Raw genomic sequence first — 15850 nt, 5'->3', positions numbered from 1 at the left:
TGATTGCAGAGGCATCTTTTTCGGATAGTCAAAGAGCACAAAAATTATGCTCCAGTCGAGATTAATGGAAAAGAACGAAGAAAGGAACAAAAAAGCAAGTCTCGGCTGTCTGGCACATCCGCCGAAAAGAACGAAGTAACTACTACCTAAAGTCCCTTCTTTTCTCCGTTTCCTATTACTAATAGGTAGAGCTGTTAACGAATCGAACTGTTTAGTAACTCGATTCGTTTCGATACGTTCGTGTTTGTAAAAGACTCGCTCGAAATCTTAAACGAACCGAGTTCGAACGAATGTTTTTGTTCGATTAATAATCGAGCGAACACGAGCATGTTCGCGAGTTTTAACGAACGTTCGCGAACATGGACATAATTATCATTTGACAAATTTTAGAGTTAATTTTATGGTTGGACTTTTATATTTGAGGGTTTTATTTGTTATTTTTATGTTAATATTAGTTATATAGTTAATGAATAATAGAATTTAGTCACTTAGTGCTTTAATTATTTTTTAGAATAATTAATGATTTGTATATTTAAGACTTAAAATAATTTGGATTCGATCATTTCGAACATGTTCGCGAACAGCTTGTTTATGTTAAACAAGCCGAACATGAACTCGAATTTAAACATGAATTTTGCTTAACGAGTCGAACACGAATACAGGTTTGGAGTTCGAAAATTAACAAACAAACACGAACGTTGTTCGAATCGCTTATCGAACAGAGCTCAAACATGAGATACTCGATTCGATTTGGCTCGTTTACAACTCTACTAATAGGATTCCTAGTGCAATTCAACTCCTCATCAGCAAAAAGATAGGAGATCCGTTTGTATCACCCCGGGGAGTCCAGCTTGTATTTTCTTTTAGAAACTTCCCACGTGTGGAGTATTTTTTTTAAGAAGATCCCTCTGTTTAGCACTTTTCAGTTTCACTTCCTGTAAATAGGTCCAAATCCCAAATATAAGTATATATTAATCATTAAAACGATATTTGGCAAGGACAAATAGGAAAATTAACAATAAAATAACTAACAATTAACACCCTATCAGTAATTATTAGCAAAACATCACCATTGAACATAATTATCCGATTCAGAGCTAATGTTATTATCCGATTCAGAGCTAATGTTCAATTTAGCGGCTTTGAAACCTCAAAAACAAGATTTTGATGATGTTTGAAAAATTGTACAATAGGGGTGCTTATTTGCAGTGGGCAACCTCCTGTTCAAAGCAGATAAACTTGACCAAAATTTAAGTTTTGCTTACCTTACCTCGCAGTTATAGAATGCAAGAAAGCTCTAAATTACAGAACGCGAGGACCCTCTAAAGTACAACATGCAACCAAAAGCATCTTACAAATAATTTAAATTTGATCAGAATTTTGGGAATTTCTCATGCTTGGCAAAATTTTGCTTCTCCGTCGATTGAATTCTGAACCATTGGTTAACAAATAATAGATACACACATGAAAATGCTGGATCTTTGGAGAAAGCAAGAAATTAGAGTAAACCCTTTGCTTTTTTATACTTTCTTGCAGCAACACAAAGCGAAGTTAAAAGAGATAAAATAGTAGTATTAAAAGTTAAAACAAACACGTACAGAGAGACATCCTCTGTTTCCTTGTTCACTTGTTTCTCCACAGTCGTCTAGGTGTTGCAGAAGAAAACATTGTCAAACACTCAGATCACAACTCAAAGAAGCTTAACCATTTCAGGGCGTGGCCTATACTTTGCCAGCAGCGGTTGAGCTCTAGGCATAGTATGCCCAGCTCCTTCACTCATGTCCACCAATTCTTCTCCAGGTCTTTCCCACTCAAAGCATTGAATAAGTGAACCCAATGCCAACCCCACAACTCGTCGAGCAAAATTTTCGCCAGGACATCCTCTTCGGCCAAGCCCGAATGGCATAAACTCAAATCTCTCTCTCTGACCTTCCAAGTTCATGAACCTTTCAGGTTTGAATTTTGTGGGTTCTTCCCATATTTCAGGGTCATGATTAATAGCCCAAAGGTTCACTAAGAGCAATGTCCCACGAGGGATACCAAAGCCTTCAACTGTACATTCTTCGGATGATTCATGCAGGGAGATAAAAGGGGACACAGGATACATACGAAAGGTTTCGTTTATTATTGCTTGAAGGTAAGGAAGCTGGCCAAGGTCGGAGTCAGTTATCAGCCTTGATTGGCCTATTTGAACGTCTATTTCTTCTTGCGCTTTCTTTAAAGCCTCTGGGTTGTTCAGCAGAACTGACAGTGCCCATTCCATAGTTCCAGATGTTGTGTCACTTCCCGCCGATAACATTATCTGCATATTAAGATTAGACGAAATTTGATTTATTATCTCTATAGATATCGGATAAAAGGCAGTTTCAAATTCATTCACTTCTTTGATCATCACATGATACATGCTTTTGAGTTATCTTGACTGATTGTTAAAAGCTGAAAGAGCAGGGAAGTTAATGCCATGCCTATGAACTTATGATCCTACCCTGGAAGTATGATAGCTAGCTAGCGCTTGAGGTGGATTCTCTTAGGTTGTTCATATACTTGATTTTATGGAATGTTGGCACTTTCGAGGGACTGATCTACTATTCGCCTTAAAACCAGACTCACCTGAACCAAGCCTCTGATGATTTGATCCGTATAGTACTCTGGTTCGGTCTCTTGGAGAGATAAGAGAACATCAATCAGTGTCTTGTTCTCACGATGGCTGGCGATGCTTCTGTACTTTTCAATCAAATCTTGTAGGAACTTTTCCCTCTTCATCTGCAACGTTTTCAGATGACTTTCAAGCTTATTTTGCCCTATCCACCTCAGTAGTGGAACAAAATCCGCAGCATTTGTTGATCCGCTGACTTTAAGACTCTCTTTAACCATCTCTTGAAAGCTGGTGACTTCCTCTATTTTTCCTGAGCCATCACCAGAATATCGTTTTCCAGCAATCATCCTCATCATAATGTTCAGTGTGAGTTCGAAGAAGGCTGATTTCATATCGACCATAACATGGTCATCAGCACTAGCCGCAGCGGCCTTCAGAAGGCGCCGAATCAACAAGTGAACCTCCTCAGAACGTATGTGCGTAAACATCTGGACTCGACTACCTGATAATATATCAACGGTAGCGATTTTTCTTATATTGCGCCAGTGTTGACCGTACGAGGCCCAAACCAGAGTTGTATAGTTAAAGCCAAGGTATTTTCCCGCGAGGAACTTGGGCCGATTTGCGAAGACTATGTCATTCTTGGTGAAGCATTCCACTGCAGCAGAGGGTGAAGATATCAGGAGGACAGGGCGAGAGCCAAAATAAAGCAAGAGAACTCGGCCATATTTACTGGAGATCTGAGCTAATGTTCGATGGACTGGATTCTTGATGAGATGAAGATGCCCAATTACAGGTAAAGATGGAAAAGGACTCGGTGGGAGATTATTGAATCTTTTGATAATCTGATTGGTGAGTAAATACAGCAAGGGTATGAGCAGAAGGTAGTACGAAATCTCCATTGATGCTTTGGCCTTATGCTTTGGCCATCTTATATTATATCAGCTTTTTGTTCTGCATCTTGTATTTAACTTAAAAATTGTCAACGACATGCGACTAGAGTAGATGCTCGTTAAAAATTATTGTTTATTTCTTCTTCTTTTTTTTTTTTCCATCTGGCGGTTGTGGCTGGCGAGTTAGAATTTGAGAAGGTACGTAGTACCCAGACAGGTATGGCGGCTTTGAGTGCTTCATATGTTAAATGGAAGTCCGCAGACAAAGGTTAATCAATGTTAATCAGCATTGTTAATGTTTTCTCAGTATTTCTAGTGGGAATGCTGTATCATTTGCTGCAGTGGAAGTCCACAACAAAAATGATGCTATGATCCCTTCCCGGTGGCAAATGTATCATTTGCCGCAGCAGATACCATTTGTCTTTTAGTTTATTTACGAGCCTCGTAGTAGAATTTGCTTTCCCTTCCTCTCCAGGATCAGAAGCCGGGAGCAAATTGCGTGTCCTCCAATTTCCAAGCAAACGTGCGTGCAAACTTAGAGAGCAAGAAATACTACTCCATGCTCAGGCCAATTTCGCCAGTTTCATTAATCTCAAGTCCATATGTTGGACATATTTTTAAGAGCGCCTAGGCTAAAATCCTTCAAACATCAGCCAGAAATTTGTACTAGGAGATGGTTGGAAGATCCAATTTTATGGAAATTCAAGCGCAACACTCATTGGGATTTGGGCATGCCCAGAATAATTAGTTGTGCTATAAATATCCCTTTTCATTTGGCATTTCAAGGGGTAAAAGGAGACTGGCTTCAACGTGAACCAACGAAAATAGTTGCTCACAACAGCAAATTTCATGAAATATTTCAAACGAAAGGCAAGTTCTAAGGGATAATAACTTTCCTCACTTTATGGATGAGCCGTCGGCATATTGGACACACCCTGGTTTCCCCCTCCATGATCCTGCAAAATAGTGTATCCTTGAATTAACTCCAAATATTCAACATTTCATAAGCGACACACTGGTTTTTGTTCAACCAAATATTTACCTATTAGCACAATCTTGGCAAGTAGCACAGTGGCCGCAGGGAACAAAGAAGCAGTTTCGTGGCATGTCATAGCAGATGACACAAATCTTGCCATCATATAGGTCTTCTGAAGAGCTACCCCTGCTTGACTCCCTGTCTTCTTCATCAGTTCCGTATGGCAATCTGAAGACTTTCTCAGGCAGCAAAGGTTCAGTCTCAGCTGCAACTCTCGTTACAGGATGTTCTGGTTCATGGTTCTCCTCATTACATGCTCCCAGTAATTTGAACAGCAGAAAGAAGACAATAACAATAACACCTGGAAGATTTCATTGGTAAGGCTACAATTAGTACCCCTCCAAATAAATCCACGCAGACCATTTCCAGGTGCCCAATATAGCAAAATCCGAATGTAAAATTTGTAAAACTTGAGAGTTGAGATGCACTCACAAAATGTCAATTGTTCTAATACCAAAAATACATGAATTCAGGAGCTTAGTCAATATGGAGTTACCTAAAATACAAATGTAGGCAAGAAGACGAGCAACGAATGAAAGCTCAACATGCCATTGGCCAAGATCTCCCTGCATTAATCCAATAAACTAGTCAAAACTTTAGTTTCAGTAGGATTTGTTAAACACAGACATAGCAACGCCATGGAAGGGATTTCTCACATTGTTTGGAGTAGTCACTACTACATATTGGGTAATTGGGAAAAGAAGATTGAGATGGCATGTCCCGCTTCCAGTTGAACACATGCTCTTTGCTTTTGTGCTGTCGTACATTTTGGAAGAAACATTCACATGCATTACCACCATGATGCTTCTAGGATTCAAATTAGTGATGCCGATGCAGTACCTATCATCGTCTTCAATGACATATTCAGCTGCTTTACCTGAACTTAATCACAAGTATAAAAAACAAATGTCAAACCAAATGTACTTCACACCTGAACACTACCTATTACATGTTCTTTCATTGAATATTTTTGTTAGGAGTACAAAATCAGAGAAGTTATTACCAGCTGTATCATAATTAAAGAGGTCAGCACCTAGAGAATTTGGTGGCAGAAGGGTCTCATAATTCCGCACCCCTGTTTTAGACATTAGTTTAAATATATTAAATTGAGCAGGGATGGGGGATTGCTATTACTCTCAGAATCAGAACAAACTGCAGTATGTCTACCTTTACTTACTGATACATCAAGTTGATTCAAACTAGTTTTCTCTGCTTCCAGTCCAAGCTGAATTCTTGAACCTTTATTCAACCACAGCGAGAATCCCTGACAGAATATTCCACAAGATAAAATCTCTTTCCATAAATATGGGTGGAAGTTCAGGTTCTGAAGTGTTGTTACCTTATGACTGAAGGATCCAACAATCATATAATTTGACACACTCCAACTCTCTTCCAGGCTCAGCTCAGGCTTCTGCGAAAACCCGTAAAGAACGACTCCTTTCCTATCAGTATCTGTGACGTGAACTTGCTTCACAAACACAGAATTGGCCTCAAATAATCGCGACGAGCTAGGTCCAAGCAGCATGTCACAATCCCCATAATAACCATACCTCATGCTAATTGCTACTGCAAAATAAATAAACAAATACATCATTCAATAGAAGAAAAAATATGCAATTCTCGAGAACAAAGCCTTATTAGGAAAAAAAAAAAAAGAACAGGGATAATGTTACATGCCACAAAGGCAAATTGATAAAGGAGCAAGGAGACAAACACGAGTCTCTTGGCACCGCTGAGAATACTGATGACGAGGATGATGATTGCTTTGTGCTGCAAGAACTGATCTGTGCATTTTTTTTTTCCCAATTTGGTTATTAAGATTGTAGAAAACTGTAACAGTTGGTGATATTGACAATGCGGAAGAAATGGAGTTTGTCTAAGGCTGAGAGGAGAGGAGACCAGTCGCTATGGAGGAGACCAGTTGCTGTATTACTTGCTACTCTACTAATCCTTCTGTGCTTATTTGAGGCGGTAATGATATTGACACTACCTATTTTTGAATGTTAGGTGGCAGTGCTTATTACGACTTTGTCATTGCTATAGCCTTCCAGCTACTAACTTATTTCCTTTTTTTTTTTTCCCACACAGGGGGTATCCGGACTTGAGATGTTCTTGAACTTCTTGCTGTCTTTTTCGTGTCTTATTTGGTCCGACTTCTGCCCTTAGGCTTTGGGTCAGGCTCTCAACCTGGAAGTGGATCATCATATTCATCAGGAAGGACAGCAAAACAGGAGAGAGTCTAAAGTGGGCTAACACTAGTATACAATTGGGGCTGGGCTGCATTAAACCCAAACACTAGTATACACTAGTCACGAAATTTTGTGTACTGCTCGTTACTATGCCTCATAAGTCTTTTTGCTCACGAAATAACAGAAAACAGTGGGCGGAACTAAGAAAGATTACTCAAATGATTGTCTGAATAAATAGTAAAAACAATTCACAGTGAAAATTCAATTATAACGTTTTAGAAGTGGAAATTGATAAGTAAAAATAATTAACGTTGTTACCGATTCCAAAAATGAATAGTACCTATTATAATCATTTAAAACTTTAATTATGTTTACATTTACTTCTTTTTTTTTTTTGTATTATTAGAGACTCTAGAATTGAAGAAAAGAGAAAATACATAGGATTTAGAATCAAACCTCACGATCAACTAATTAATGTTTTACTCCAGACATCATCACATTCACATTTTTGGATTCGGAACAGGTATAGTTAAGATTTACTAGAGTTGTGCAGTTATACTAATATTATTTTGGTGTATGTAAATTTTATTCATGCTAACATGTCTATAGCTATACACTCACTTTAAATATATATATATATATAACAATCGCGCTAATTAGGGATTTGGCCCGTGGGGGGCTCTCAGGGCGGGGGCGGGGGGGAATTTTTTCCCCTCATTTAGAAACGGGGCGGGGGGCCCCCGCCCCGCCACCGGCAAAAAAAAATTATATATATATAATTATATATAATATGTAATTTAATTAGTTATAAACTTATGATAATGATATTATTAGTTAGATGTATTATATAATGTATATTAGTGTATGTAATATAATTGATATTATCAATTATACGAATAATTAGACATGTCTACTAATAGAATTTATTAATTAGTTATACTAAATTTACTAATACATTTATACTAAATTTCTAATTACACTTAATAGAATAACACTTTTTTTTCAAAAAAAAAAGCACAAACACAATAATGAATTAGTGATTGTATTTGTACCAAAAGTGAAAACTTAACTATTTTAGTTGTATTTATTTCATCATGTTGGATTGTATTCAAATAACTTTTGTTTGATTGTTTTTATGAGTTTCAATTGTAAAATTAAAATGAATAATAACTTGATGATGTGTTGATATTTTAATACTTGATTATTTATTAAAATTTAACTATAATAAAATTTTATTAATCCCACGAAAAAAATTTTATTAACCCCGCGGGTGCCCCCGCGAGGGAAGCGGGGCATGGCGGGGGCGGGGGCTGGGCCTGGGGGAGTGGGAGGCGGGGGACGGGACAGGGGCGGAGGGAGTTTGTAGGCAACGGGGCGGGGGGAGGGGTCCCCCGCCCCAACCCCACCCCGTTGTCATCCCTAGCGCTAATTGTAGACAACTAGCCTCTCCCAAACCCCACAATTTTCATACTCCTTCCGTCCTAAATGTTAGAGTCATTTTTGGGCATCCAACTTTTTTACGGAGACATAATAATCATTACATTTAGATGATGCAGTACGATACTGGTGAGTTTATATATGTATTATTTGAACTCAAAATACTCCCTTATTAAATGTGCATTGAAATTTTAAAAAATTACTTTCTCAAATGACAGAGATTGAAAAGCATGTATGTACTATTAATTTTGGAATGGTGATTCTTGTTTTAGGAAATCAATAAAATAAAAATATGATAAGTATTATTAATGGAGTGGAGGGTTGACTGTATTAACAATAATACCAGTATGCTGCACACGGCCTGCTGAGCTGAGGCGTGGATTGGGACATTTTGGGAGGGAATGGGTGAAAAATGCAGAGGTTTGTGGTATATCGTGGAAGCGAGAGCGGAGTTCCAGGTTTGAAGAAAACGAGGAAACGGAGAAGACGCGTCCAAAATCCGACCGAAACTTTTTCTCTGTTTGCGGACTTCGGCGGCTACCTCCTCCCCCATTCTTAAGCAAGACGCAGGTGATCGGTTGCGTAGGCATCCACCTCGTTATCTTCGCCTTTCCAAACAAACCGACAAATCCCAAACTCAAAAACTCCATTTTGCAATTAATCTGGATTGCTCTCCACCTGGAGCCTCGCTCGCCCTCCCGCATGTTTTGTTATCTACCAAAATACCCTTTTCTAGAAAAATTTTTCCGATCCCCTGAATTATGACTTTTAAAAAAAAAAAAAAAATTAATAGGGTTCTTCTATTTGTGCAAAAAAAACATTCGGAGCATACTATAAAATGTAGAGAAGTGGTTATTCCTTATTGTAAAATTTTCAAAATTTTTTTTTATCTTAAGTGTATGCAGCGAGGGAAATAAATGTTAACGTTTTATAATAAACTCGTCATCCATTTTTCTATATATTTATTCTATACATTTGCAATACATAATGGACAAAAAAAAAATTCTCAATTTACTCTTTTTCACGAAACACATATTATAGGCTCTTCATTTTTAAAGTAATTTTGTGAGTTTGTTTATGTGTTTTCACAAAAAAATAATAAAAACGAGATAGAGTACTATTAATTATCCTTTTACTTATTAAAAATTGAATTATTTTTTATACACTAATAGTGTAATAATTTTTTTCATTAGTAATTTTGGATGTATGCCATATACGTATGATATGAATTCATATTATGTGGCATAATATAAATCTATTAGTATGAAAAAAATAATACACTGACAGTGTATAGGAAGTTATCGTTAAAAATTTTCATTGCTCAATCTAATATTGATTACTTTTAATAACATTTGTGCATTCTAAACTAATTTAAAATTAAAAACACATTAGTTTCAGAGACCTAGTGGCAGAATTTCTAATTATTATCAACTTCGTGCTTGATATTAGCCTCTTGTACCGTTGTAACATGGTAATTATGGACACGAAGTTCAACTCTAGATGCTTTAAATATATATATATATATATAAGTTCAACTTTAGAAAAAGAATTTCTGGTAAATTTACGTAAAAGAGCAATTTTTGACGTGCATCGGAGTTGTGTTGCTCTTTATAAGGGATCATGTGAAGTGTTTAACGAAGCAAACCCCATACAAAGACGTGACGTACCTGCAGACTTTTAGCTTTGAATGCTAGGCCTATTGGGATTGTCATTTTTTTTTTCAAAAACTTTATATATTTTTTATAAATATATTTTTTAATTAGTTTTTTGTTTTATATATATCAAATCGCTATACTATTTTTTTTTATAAAAATTTCAAAAAATAGCAATATAAAATGGCTCTAAATTTTCCTATTTACTAGCATCTTGTGGGCTGTAGCTAGTGAATCGCTCAGCTGGCCTTAGGGGGCGTTTGGTAAAAGGGTATCGGAATGAGGGAATGGAATGAACTCCATAATTGGTGTTTGGTTCACTGGAATGGGAATTGAAATCTTGGAATGATTTCTAAAAATTTGGTGTCTCTCCATTCCTTAGTAGAAGGGTGGGTTTTGTCCAAAACCCAAGTGTGATTCCAAGATTTCTTTACCGATTACATATTATTTAGTATAATTAATATTTATATATTATATATTATAATATATACATATTTAATATTTTATTATTATAATATTTTATTATAATACTAGTATATTATATAAATATATATTATAATTATTTAGTTAAATATAATTATATTTATATAATATATAATATAAATTTATTAATATTATATAATAATATATTTATAATATATATGTATATTTATAAATGCTTATTATATTGGCATATAATTATAATATATACATGTATATAATATTAATAAATTATATAATTATAATTGTATTTATTATTTTAAATATAATATTATATAATAATAACTATATCTAATATTAATATGCATTATATTTATATAAAATATTAGTACAATTAATATTTATATATTATATAATTATAATTATATATTTATATTATAACATTTGTATAATTATAATTAATTATATATTTAATATTTAATTTAATTAGTTACAAACTTATAATAATGATGTTATTATATTATATAATTATATATTATAATTATTTAGTTAAATATAATAATACTTATATAATACATATTATAAATTTATTAATATTATATAATATTATATTTATAATATATATGGATATTTATAAATGTATATTATATGTGCATATAATTATAATATATACATGTATGTAATATTAATAAGTTATATAATTATAATTATTATTTTAAATATAATAATATATAACAATAACTATATTTAATATGTAATATATATTATATTTATATAAAATATTAGTATAATTAATATTTGTATATATTATATAATTATATATTTATATTTATATTATAACATTTGTATATTTATATTTAATTATATATATAATATTTAATTTAATTAGTTACAAACTTATAATAATAATAATATTATTTATATGTATTATATAATGTATATTAATTTATGTAATATAATTAATATTATCAATTATACTAATAATTATACATGTTTACCAATAGAAATTATTAATTAGTTAGACTAAATTTACTAATACATTTATACTAATATATTTAATTAGTGAAAATTTCTTATATCCCATTTACAAAGAGCCAATAACTATCATTTACGATGGGGTTTATAATATATTTATTATATTCCATTCCGAAAGAATCGACGAACCAAACATCAACTATAGTAATGATACACATTCCAGGTACTTGAACCAAACAAATGTATTGGAATGAATGACCTCATTCCAAACCTAGGATATCCGATTCCGAATCCGAATCTGATACCGATGTGCGAACCAAACGCCACCTTATATTTTCCCTACTTAAAAGAGCTGGCCTCCGGCTAAGATTTTCCTCACATATGAAAGGTTAAAACCTGATGCTTACCATTTTTTCAAATGTCTATGAGAAAAATCAAGCAAACAACAAAAAAGAAATGGTGTCAATAAACAACCAATCCCCAATCCCTCCCCCCTCCTTTAAAAACAAGAAAATAGTGAATTTGTTATTAGGAGTATTCTACCTCTGCCTCTAGTCCATATTTACGTTGTAATTACCCTGGCATTACTTGATTTATTATACTTTTTTGTCAAATTTATTTATCACTACTCCTCTATTACAATCTTCATTTCTTTCTTCTTCTTTTTTTTATATATATAAAAAAAAGAGAATTAAGTTCTACTAGAATATAGTCACTCTCTTGAGAAGATCCTTGACAGCTGTGGAAACTCACCGCTAACTTTGTCTCTCACCCTCTCGTCATCTTCTGAACAGCGGCCTAACGGTGCCAAAAAGCCCCTTCCGATCCGAAATTTGTTACTACCTCTCTTAGCTTCTCTTCTCATCCCTCACTTTCCAACTTCTTACATCAACTGTTTCGCATATGCAATTAATGACTTTTTTTTATCTATGTATAAACAAAAGTACTAGGATACTAGTATAATTTCAGGTTCCATTTAAGAGCTGGCAGGGACAGACTTGATCCTGGCTGCGATTACTACCATATTTGGCTTCCTTCACAAAAAAGGGCTTTCAAGTTTCAACAAGTTTGACAGAGACGTATATTTTAGAGGAGAGGAAACCTAGGAGGAGGGAAAAATATGGGAAGAGTGAAGCTCCAGATCAAGAAAATCGAGAACACAACAAATAGGCAGGTGACTTTCTCAAAAAGAAGAAATGGGCTTATCAAGAAAGCTTATGAACTTTCTGTGCTCTGTGATGTTGATGTAGCTCTCATCATGTTCTCCCCCTCTGGAAGACTCAGCGTATTTTCAGGAAACAAAAGGTGTTACTCCTCAGCCCTCACTCGCGTCCTTTATAAATTTCTTTCTGTATATTCCTGTTAAGTCTTTATTTTAGTAACAAGTATATACAAAGTTTTCAACATAAAATGATCTGAATGATCATATTGGTCTATGACATGTATCGGATTTGTGGAAGCCTTGAGGAAATTATGGCACGATATCTGAATCTTCCGGAGCATGAGCGAGGACGGTAAGGAACTAGCTATAGCTTATTGATCATTCTTTATATACTCTGATACCGTCTCAAATGGTGGTTATTTTTTTTTTCCCGGTTTACTTTTGATTGTTTTGTCGGTGGCCCCCTCTTTATACGGATGCCTTTCGTCTCCATGCAACTCTATACAGGCTGCATAACCAAGAGGTATTGTGGGCGGATACTCCTCTTTAACTAACTAACTAGCTTACAAATCTGTGAGCTCAACAGGGATGGAAATTTGGTCGCAATATTGACTTGTTTGAGTTACCATGTCGATTTGTAGTATCTGGAAAAAGCACTTGGCAAGTTGAAATCTGAAGCAGACAGAACTAATCAAGATGTCAGGTACCACATATGCATCAAGCAATAGTTCATCTTTACTTGTGAATTGTGATGCTGATAAAAAAAATATTTGGTTGTTACACATTCAGTTTATATTATTACTAATTCTTTGTTTTCGTATTCAGCCCAGTAAGTGTTGACTCTCAAATTGAGGTAAGAAGCTCTTGGACGAAATGGTACTGCTTGATCGAGCTCATTAATGAGCTTGGATTAATTGCACTCCAGCTTCCTCGTATAGAGAAAGTGACTGCTAATTAGTTAAATGGACTCGCAGGAAATTCAGCAAGAAATTCTTAGGTACAAGTCCCAAATGGAGGATATGGAGAAAAAATTGAGGTACTAGCAGTAATCAACTAATGTCACTTCATTCACTAGCCTCTAGAGTCTAGCCTACAGTCTCTAGTAGTTTCCAGCTAGCAAGAAAACTGTAAAAGTCATCTGCACTGGGTCTTTTTTTTTTGTTGGGGTCCCCTTCTTGCGGCAATAACAAACTGAACTCAAAGATTTCAGTATAGTAGCAAGCTCCACTGATGAATTTGTAAATTCTTGATCATCAGAATTTATGAAGGCGATCCTTGGGAGATCAATGCGATTTGTGAGGCTGAATACAGGGAACAAATTCTTGAGGAGACTCTGAATCAAGTTCGAGCACGCAAGGTAAGCCCGAGCATTGTATTGGAATCCTCATTTCTCCACTAAAGATTAGCTGTTGATGACCTTAGTCACTAGAACTGATCGTAGGCTGTGTATTTCATGAAAATAGCAAATATTGGAGGAGAAGTATACCTCCCCACACCTACAAACTCCCCAGATCTTTTGATCGATCTATAAAATCTAAATCTTCACTTGTTAGTCACATTTATATATGTGGTTTTTCTAATATTTCCATGATTGTCGAAAGAAGATCCTCGACGGTACACCCTGTGGAAAAATCAGGGAGAATAAGCGCAATTCACTCCTTTTTTCTTTTATCATTGGCAGGTAAATTTGGCTCAACAAGCAGCACAAGTAAATGGGTTTACTACGAGAAGTGCAAGCAGTTTATTGGATTGGTTTCCTCATCAAAGAGACCAAGATCAAATTCCAATGCTCAATTTCTTGGATCCCACAGGGCTTATTCCTCTTAGGTGCATGCTCATTTTAACATAGTAAAAAACTAGCAGTAAATAAGGTTGAAAACACTAGTTTTATTACGTGACAGTGCTATGTATACCTAGTAGCTTCTTTTTTTTTTTGGTTGTAATTTTTGTGCGTTCTGGTAGAGCTGGGCAAGCTGATCAGCGCATAGAGAACATGGTACCTGCTTCCTTAACTCTTCCTCCTCAAAGTCATTTGGATACAGCAGCAGACATGCAGCAGCAGCTGAATGATCATAACAGTCCAATCAGCAAGATCGAGAACGACCCACAAGTACTACAACGTCCCCATGATGATCACTTTGGACAAATCATCGACGTAAATCTCTCGCCATGGACGCACCTGTATCCAACAGGTTGGTAAATATTCCTGAGGTTCCATTAATCTTCGTCTTCAACTCAAAGATTACTCCCTGATTTCAGATCAACTGCAAATGATTCCCTAACGATCAAGTTTCAAGGCTCTGTTCAACTAAAGCCTTGAAAACTAATAGGGTACTATAAATAAATCCGAGTGGAAGTGCATAAATAAAGACAATTCGTACCATCGTGGATTTTTGGCAATGTAACCAAGTGGTGTTAGTGTATAAATAAATTATAAATCCACCTAAAGTGATGGTCACATTCTCGGATTTATGTCCTTGTTTTGACGTTACTAAGGTTTGCAGGTAACTAATAGGGTGTGTGTAAAACTTTAAGGTGCAAAAGTCCAAAGTAATAGTTTGATGGTATAAAGTGAAAATGATATTAAAAAGAAAAATACTTGAAGTTGCAAACTCCAACTAGCCTAAGTTTTCAAGGACAAAATAGGTCTTGGTGTTAAACAATTCTTTTCTTCATTTTTAAGAAAAATTAAATATGTTCTTTTTCAAATTATTATGTAACTAAGAAAGAAACTACATTTATTCATTTTCTTCTTCTTTTTTTTTTTGGTTTTTGGTTTTTCTCAGGAACTGATCCGTTTCCAGCTGGACAACCCAGAGAAGGAGCACTCTTGGAGCTGTTCTTATCTCAGCTTGCTCCTGTAAATCAAGATCAGCTTGATAATCTCCAGTGATTTGTTTGTATTTAGTTTTTTTTTTAATACTATTTTTATTTGATAAGCCTTGTAAGGAGTTAGAATTGTAGAATATTTGAGGTTTTCATTAATAGTTATGTATAAATAAAAAAACAGAAATAGAAATTGAGGGTTTCCAGTGAAGTACACATGCAAGTATTTAAAATTTACAGCAAGCTCGCCGGCTTTGTCAAACTTCTTCGTCACTATAATCAGCGCTCTCATCTAATGGAGAAGATTTTGTGTATTGATATCTGCCGAATCTGTTTAGCCTCACAAACTAAAACATACTTTAAAAGAGTAATCAAAGATTATGCTTAATTTTGTATTGTACATTTATTCGTGCCTCTTAAACTCCAACCATTCAAAAATTTCAGATTTCGGAGTGAAAACTAAGAACTACCAACTGCAACGAACCAGCAGGGACCAACAGGACCTTTCGAAACTTTATTTATTTATTTTTTTTTTTGGTTTTGCTCCTACACTTTTTCAAGTAAGATTAGATCATTAGATTAAAAGACTTCATGCGATTTTACATTTTGTCGGTTTATGCTTTTTCTTTGGTTAGATAGGGAACTAACGACGTAGAAATAGGAT

At 34.9% G+C, this 15850-nt stretch overlaps 3 protein-coding genes across 4 annotated transcripts; 1 reads left to right on the top strand and 2 right to left on the bottom strand.

Annotated features, from left to right (window-relative positions):
- Positions 1-1498: 1498 nt before the first annotated feature.
- LOC113711949 (cytochrome P450 81Q32-like) lies at positions 1499-4072 on the bottom strand. Its single transcript, XM_027235197.2, has 2 exons — positions 2611-4072; positions 1499-2302 (listed from the first exon to the last, which is right to left on the bottom strand). Exons 1-2 carry the CDS (start codon positions 3496-3498, stop codon positions 1691-1693), a joined length of 1500 nt encoding a protein of 499 aa, XP_027090998.1. The 5' UTR covers positions 3499-4072; the 3' UTR covers positions 1499-1690.
- Positions 4073-4221: 149 nt separating this feature from the next.
- Positions 4222-6452, bottom strand: LOC113711950 (E3 ubiquitin-protein ligase APD2). Of its 2 annotated transcripts, none has more exons than XM_027235198.2 (8): positions 6203-6452; positions 5865-6091; positions 5693-5789; positions 5529-5600; positions 5182-5402; positions 5022-5091; positions 4532-4826; positions 4222-4445 (listed from the first exon to the last, which is right to left on the bottom strand). In XM_027235198.2, the coding sequence occupies exons 1-8, from the start codon at positions 6315-6317 to the stop codon at positions 4367-4369; spliced, it is 1176 nt and encodes a 391-aa protein (XP_027090999.1). In that variant the 5' UTR covers positions 6318-6452; the 3' UTR covers positions 4222-4366. The 2 variants fall into 2 exon arrangements, with proteins under 2 accessions (XP_027090999.1, XP_027091000.1); XM_027235199.2 differs by having other exon boundaries at positions 6240-6398.
- Positions 6453-12064: 5612 nt separating this feature from the next.
- On the top strand, positions 12065-15397 carry LOC140016123 (agamous-like MADS-box protein AGL104). The gene is made up of 10 exons (XM_072069352.1): positions 12065-12503; positions 12659-12712; positions 12868-12883; positions 13002-13063; positions 13186-13213; positions 13335-13396; positions 13618-13717; positions 14042-14187; positions 14323-14552; positions 15147-15397. Exons 1-10 carry the CDS (start codon positions 12319-12321, stop codon positions 15251-15253), a joined length of 990 nt encoding a protein of 329 aa, XP_071925453.1. The 5' UTR covers positions 12065-12318; the 3' UTR covers positions 15254-15397.
- Positions 15398-15850: the final 453 nt, after the last annotated feature.

The sequence above is a fragment of the Coffea arabica genome, chromosome 10c (genome assembly GCF_036785885.1).
Source record: "Coffea arabica cultivar ET-39 chromosome 10c, Coffea Arabica ET-39 HiFi, whole genome shotgun sequence".
NCBI classification, from domain to species: Eukaryota; Viridiplantae; Streptophyta; class Magnoliopsida; order Gentianales; family Rubiaceae; genus Coffea; species Coffea arabica.
Note: the sequence above shows the minus strand (reverse complement) of the source record. Positions and strands in the feature narration are given on the sequence as shown.

Excerpts from the sequence above, each read along its gene's own strand:
- LOC140016123 (XM_072069352.1), top strand. The coding sequence starts at position 12,319 with ATGGGAAGAGTGAAGCTCCAGATCAAGAAAATCGAGAACACAACAAAT. Across the intron at positions 12,504-12,658 it reads GTATTTTCAGGAAACAAAAG|CCTTGAGGAAATTATGGCAC; the intron begins GTGTTACTCCTC and ends GATTTGTGGAAG. Across the intron at positions 13,397-13,617 it reads GATATGGAGAAAAAATTGAG|AATTTATGAAGGCGATCCTT; the intron begins GTACTAGCAGTA and ends CTTGATCATCAG.
- LOC113711950 (XM_027235198.2), bottom strand. The coding sequence starts at position 6,317 with ATGCACAGATCAGTTCTTGCAGCACAAAGCAATCATCATCCTCGTCAT. Across the intron at positions 5,601-5,692 it reads TGATGTATCAGTAAGTAAAG|GGGTGCGGAATTATGAGACC; the intron begins GTAGACATACTG and ends TGTCTAAAACAG. Across the intron at positions 5,403-5,528 it reads CTTTAATTATGATACAGCTG|GTAAAGCAGCTGAATATGTC; the intron begins GTAATAACTTCT and ends GATTAAGTTCAG.
- LOC113711949 (XM_027235197.2), bottom strand. The coding sequence starts at position 3,498 with ATGGAGATTTCGTACTACCTTCTGCTCATACCCTTGCTGTATTTACTC. Across the intron at positions 2,303-2,610 it reads TCATCAGAGGCTTGGTTCAG|ATAATGTTATCGGCGGGAAG; the intron begins GTGAGTCTGGTT and ends CTTAATATGCAG.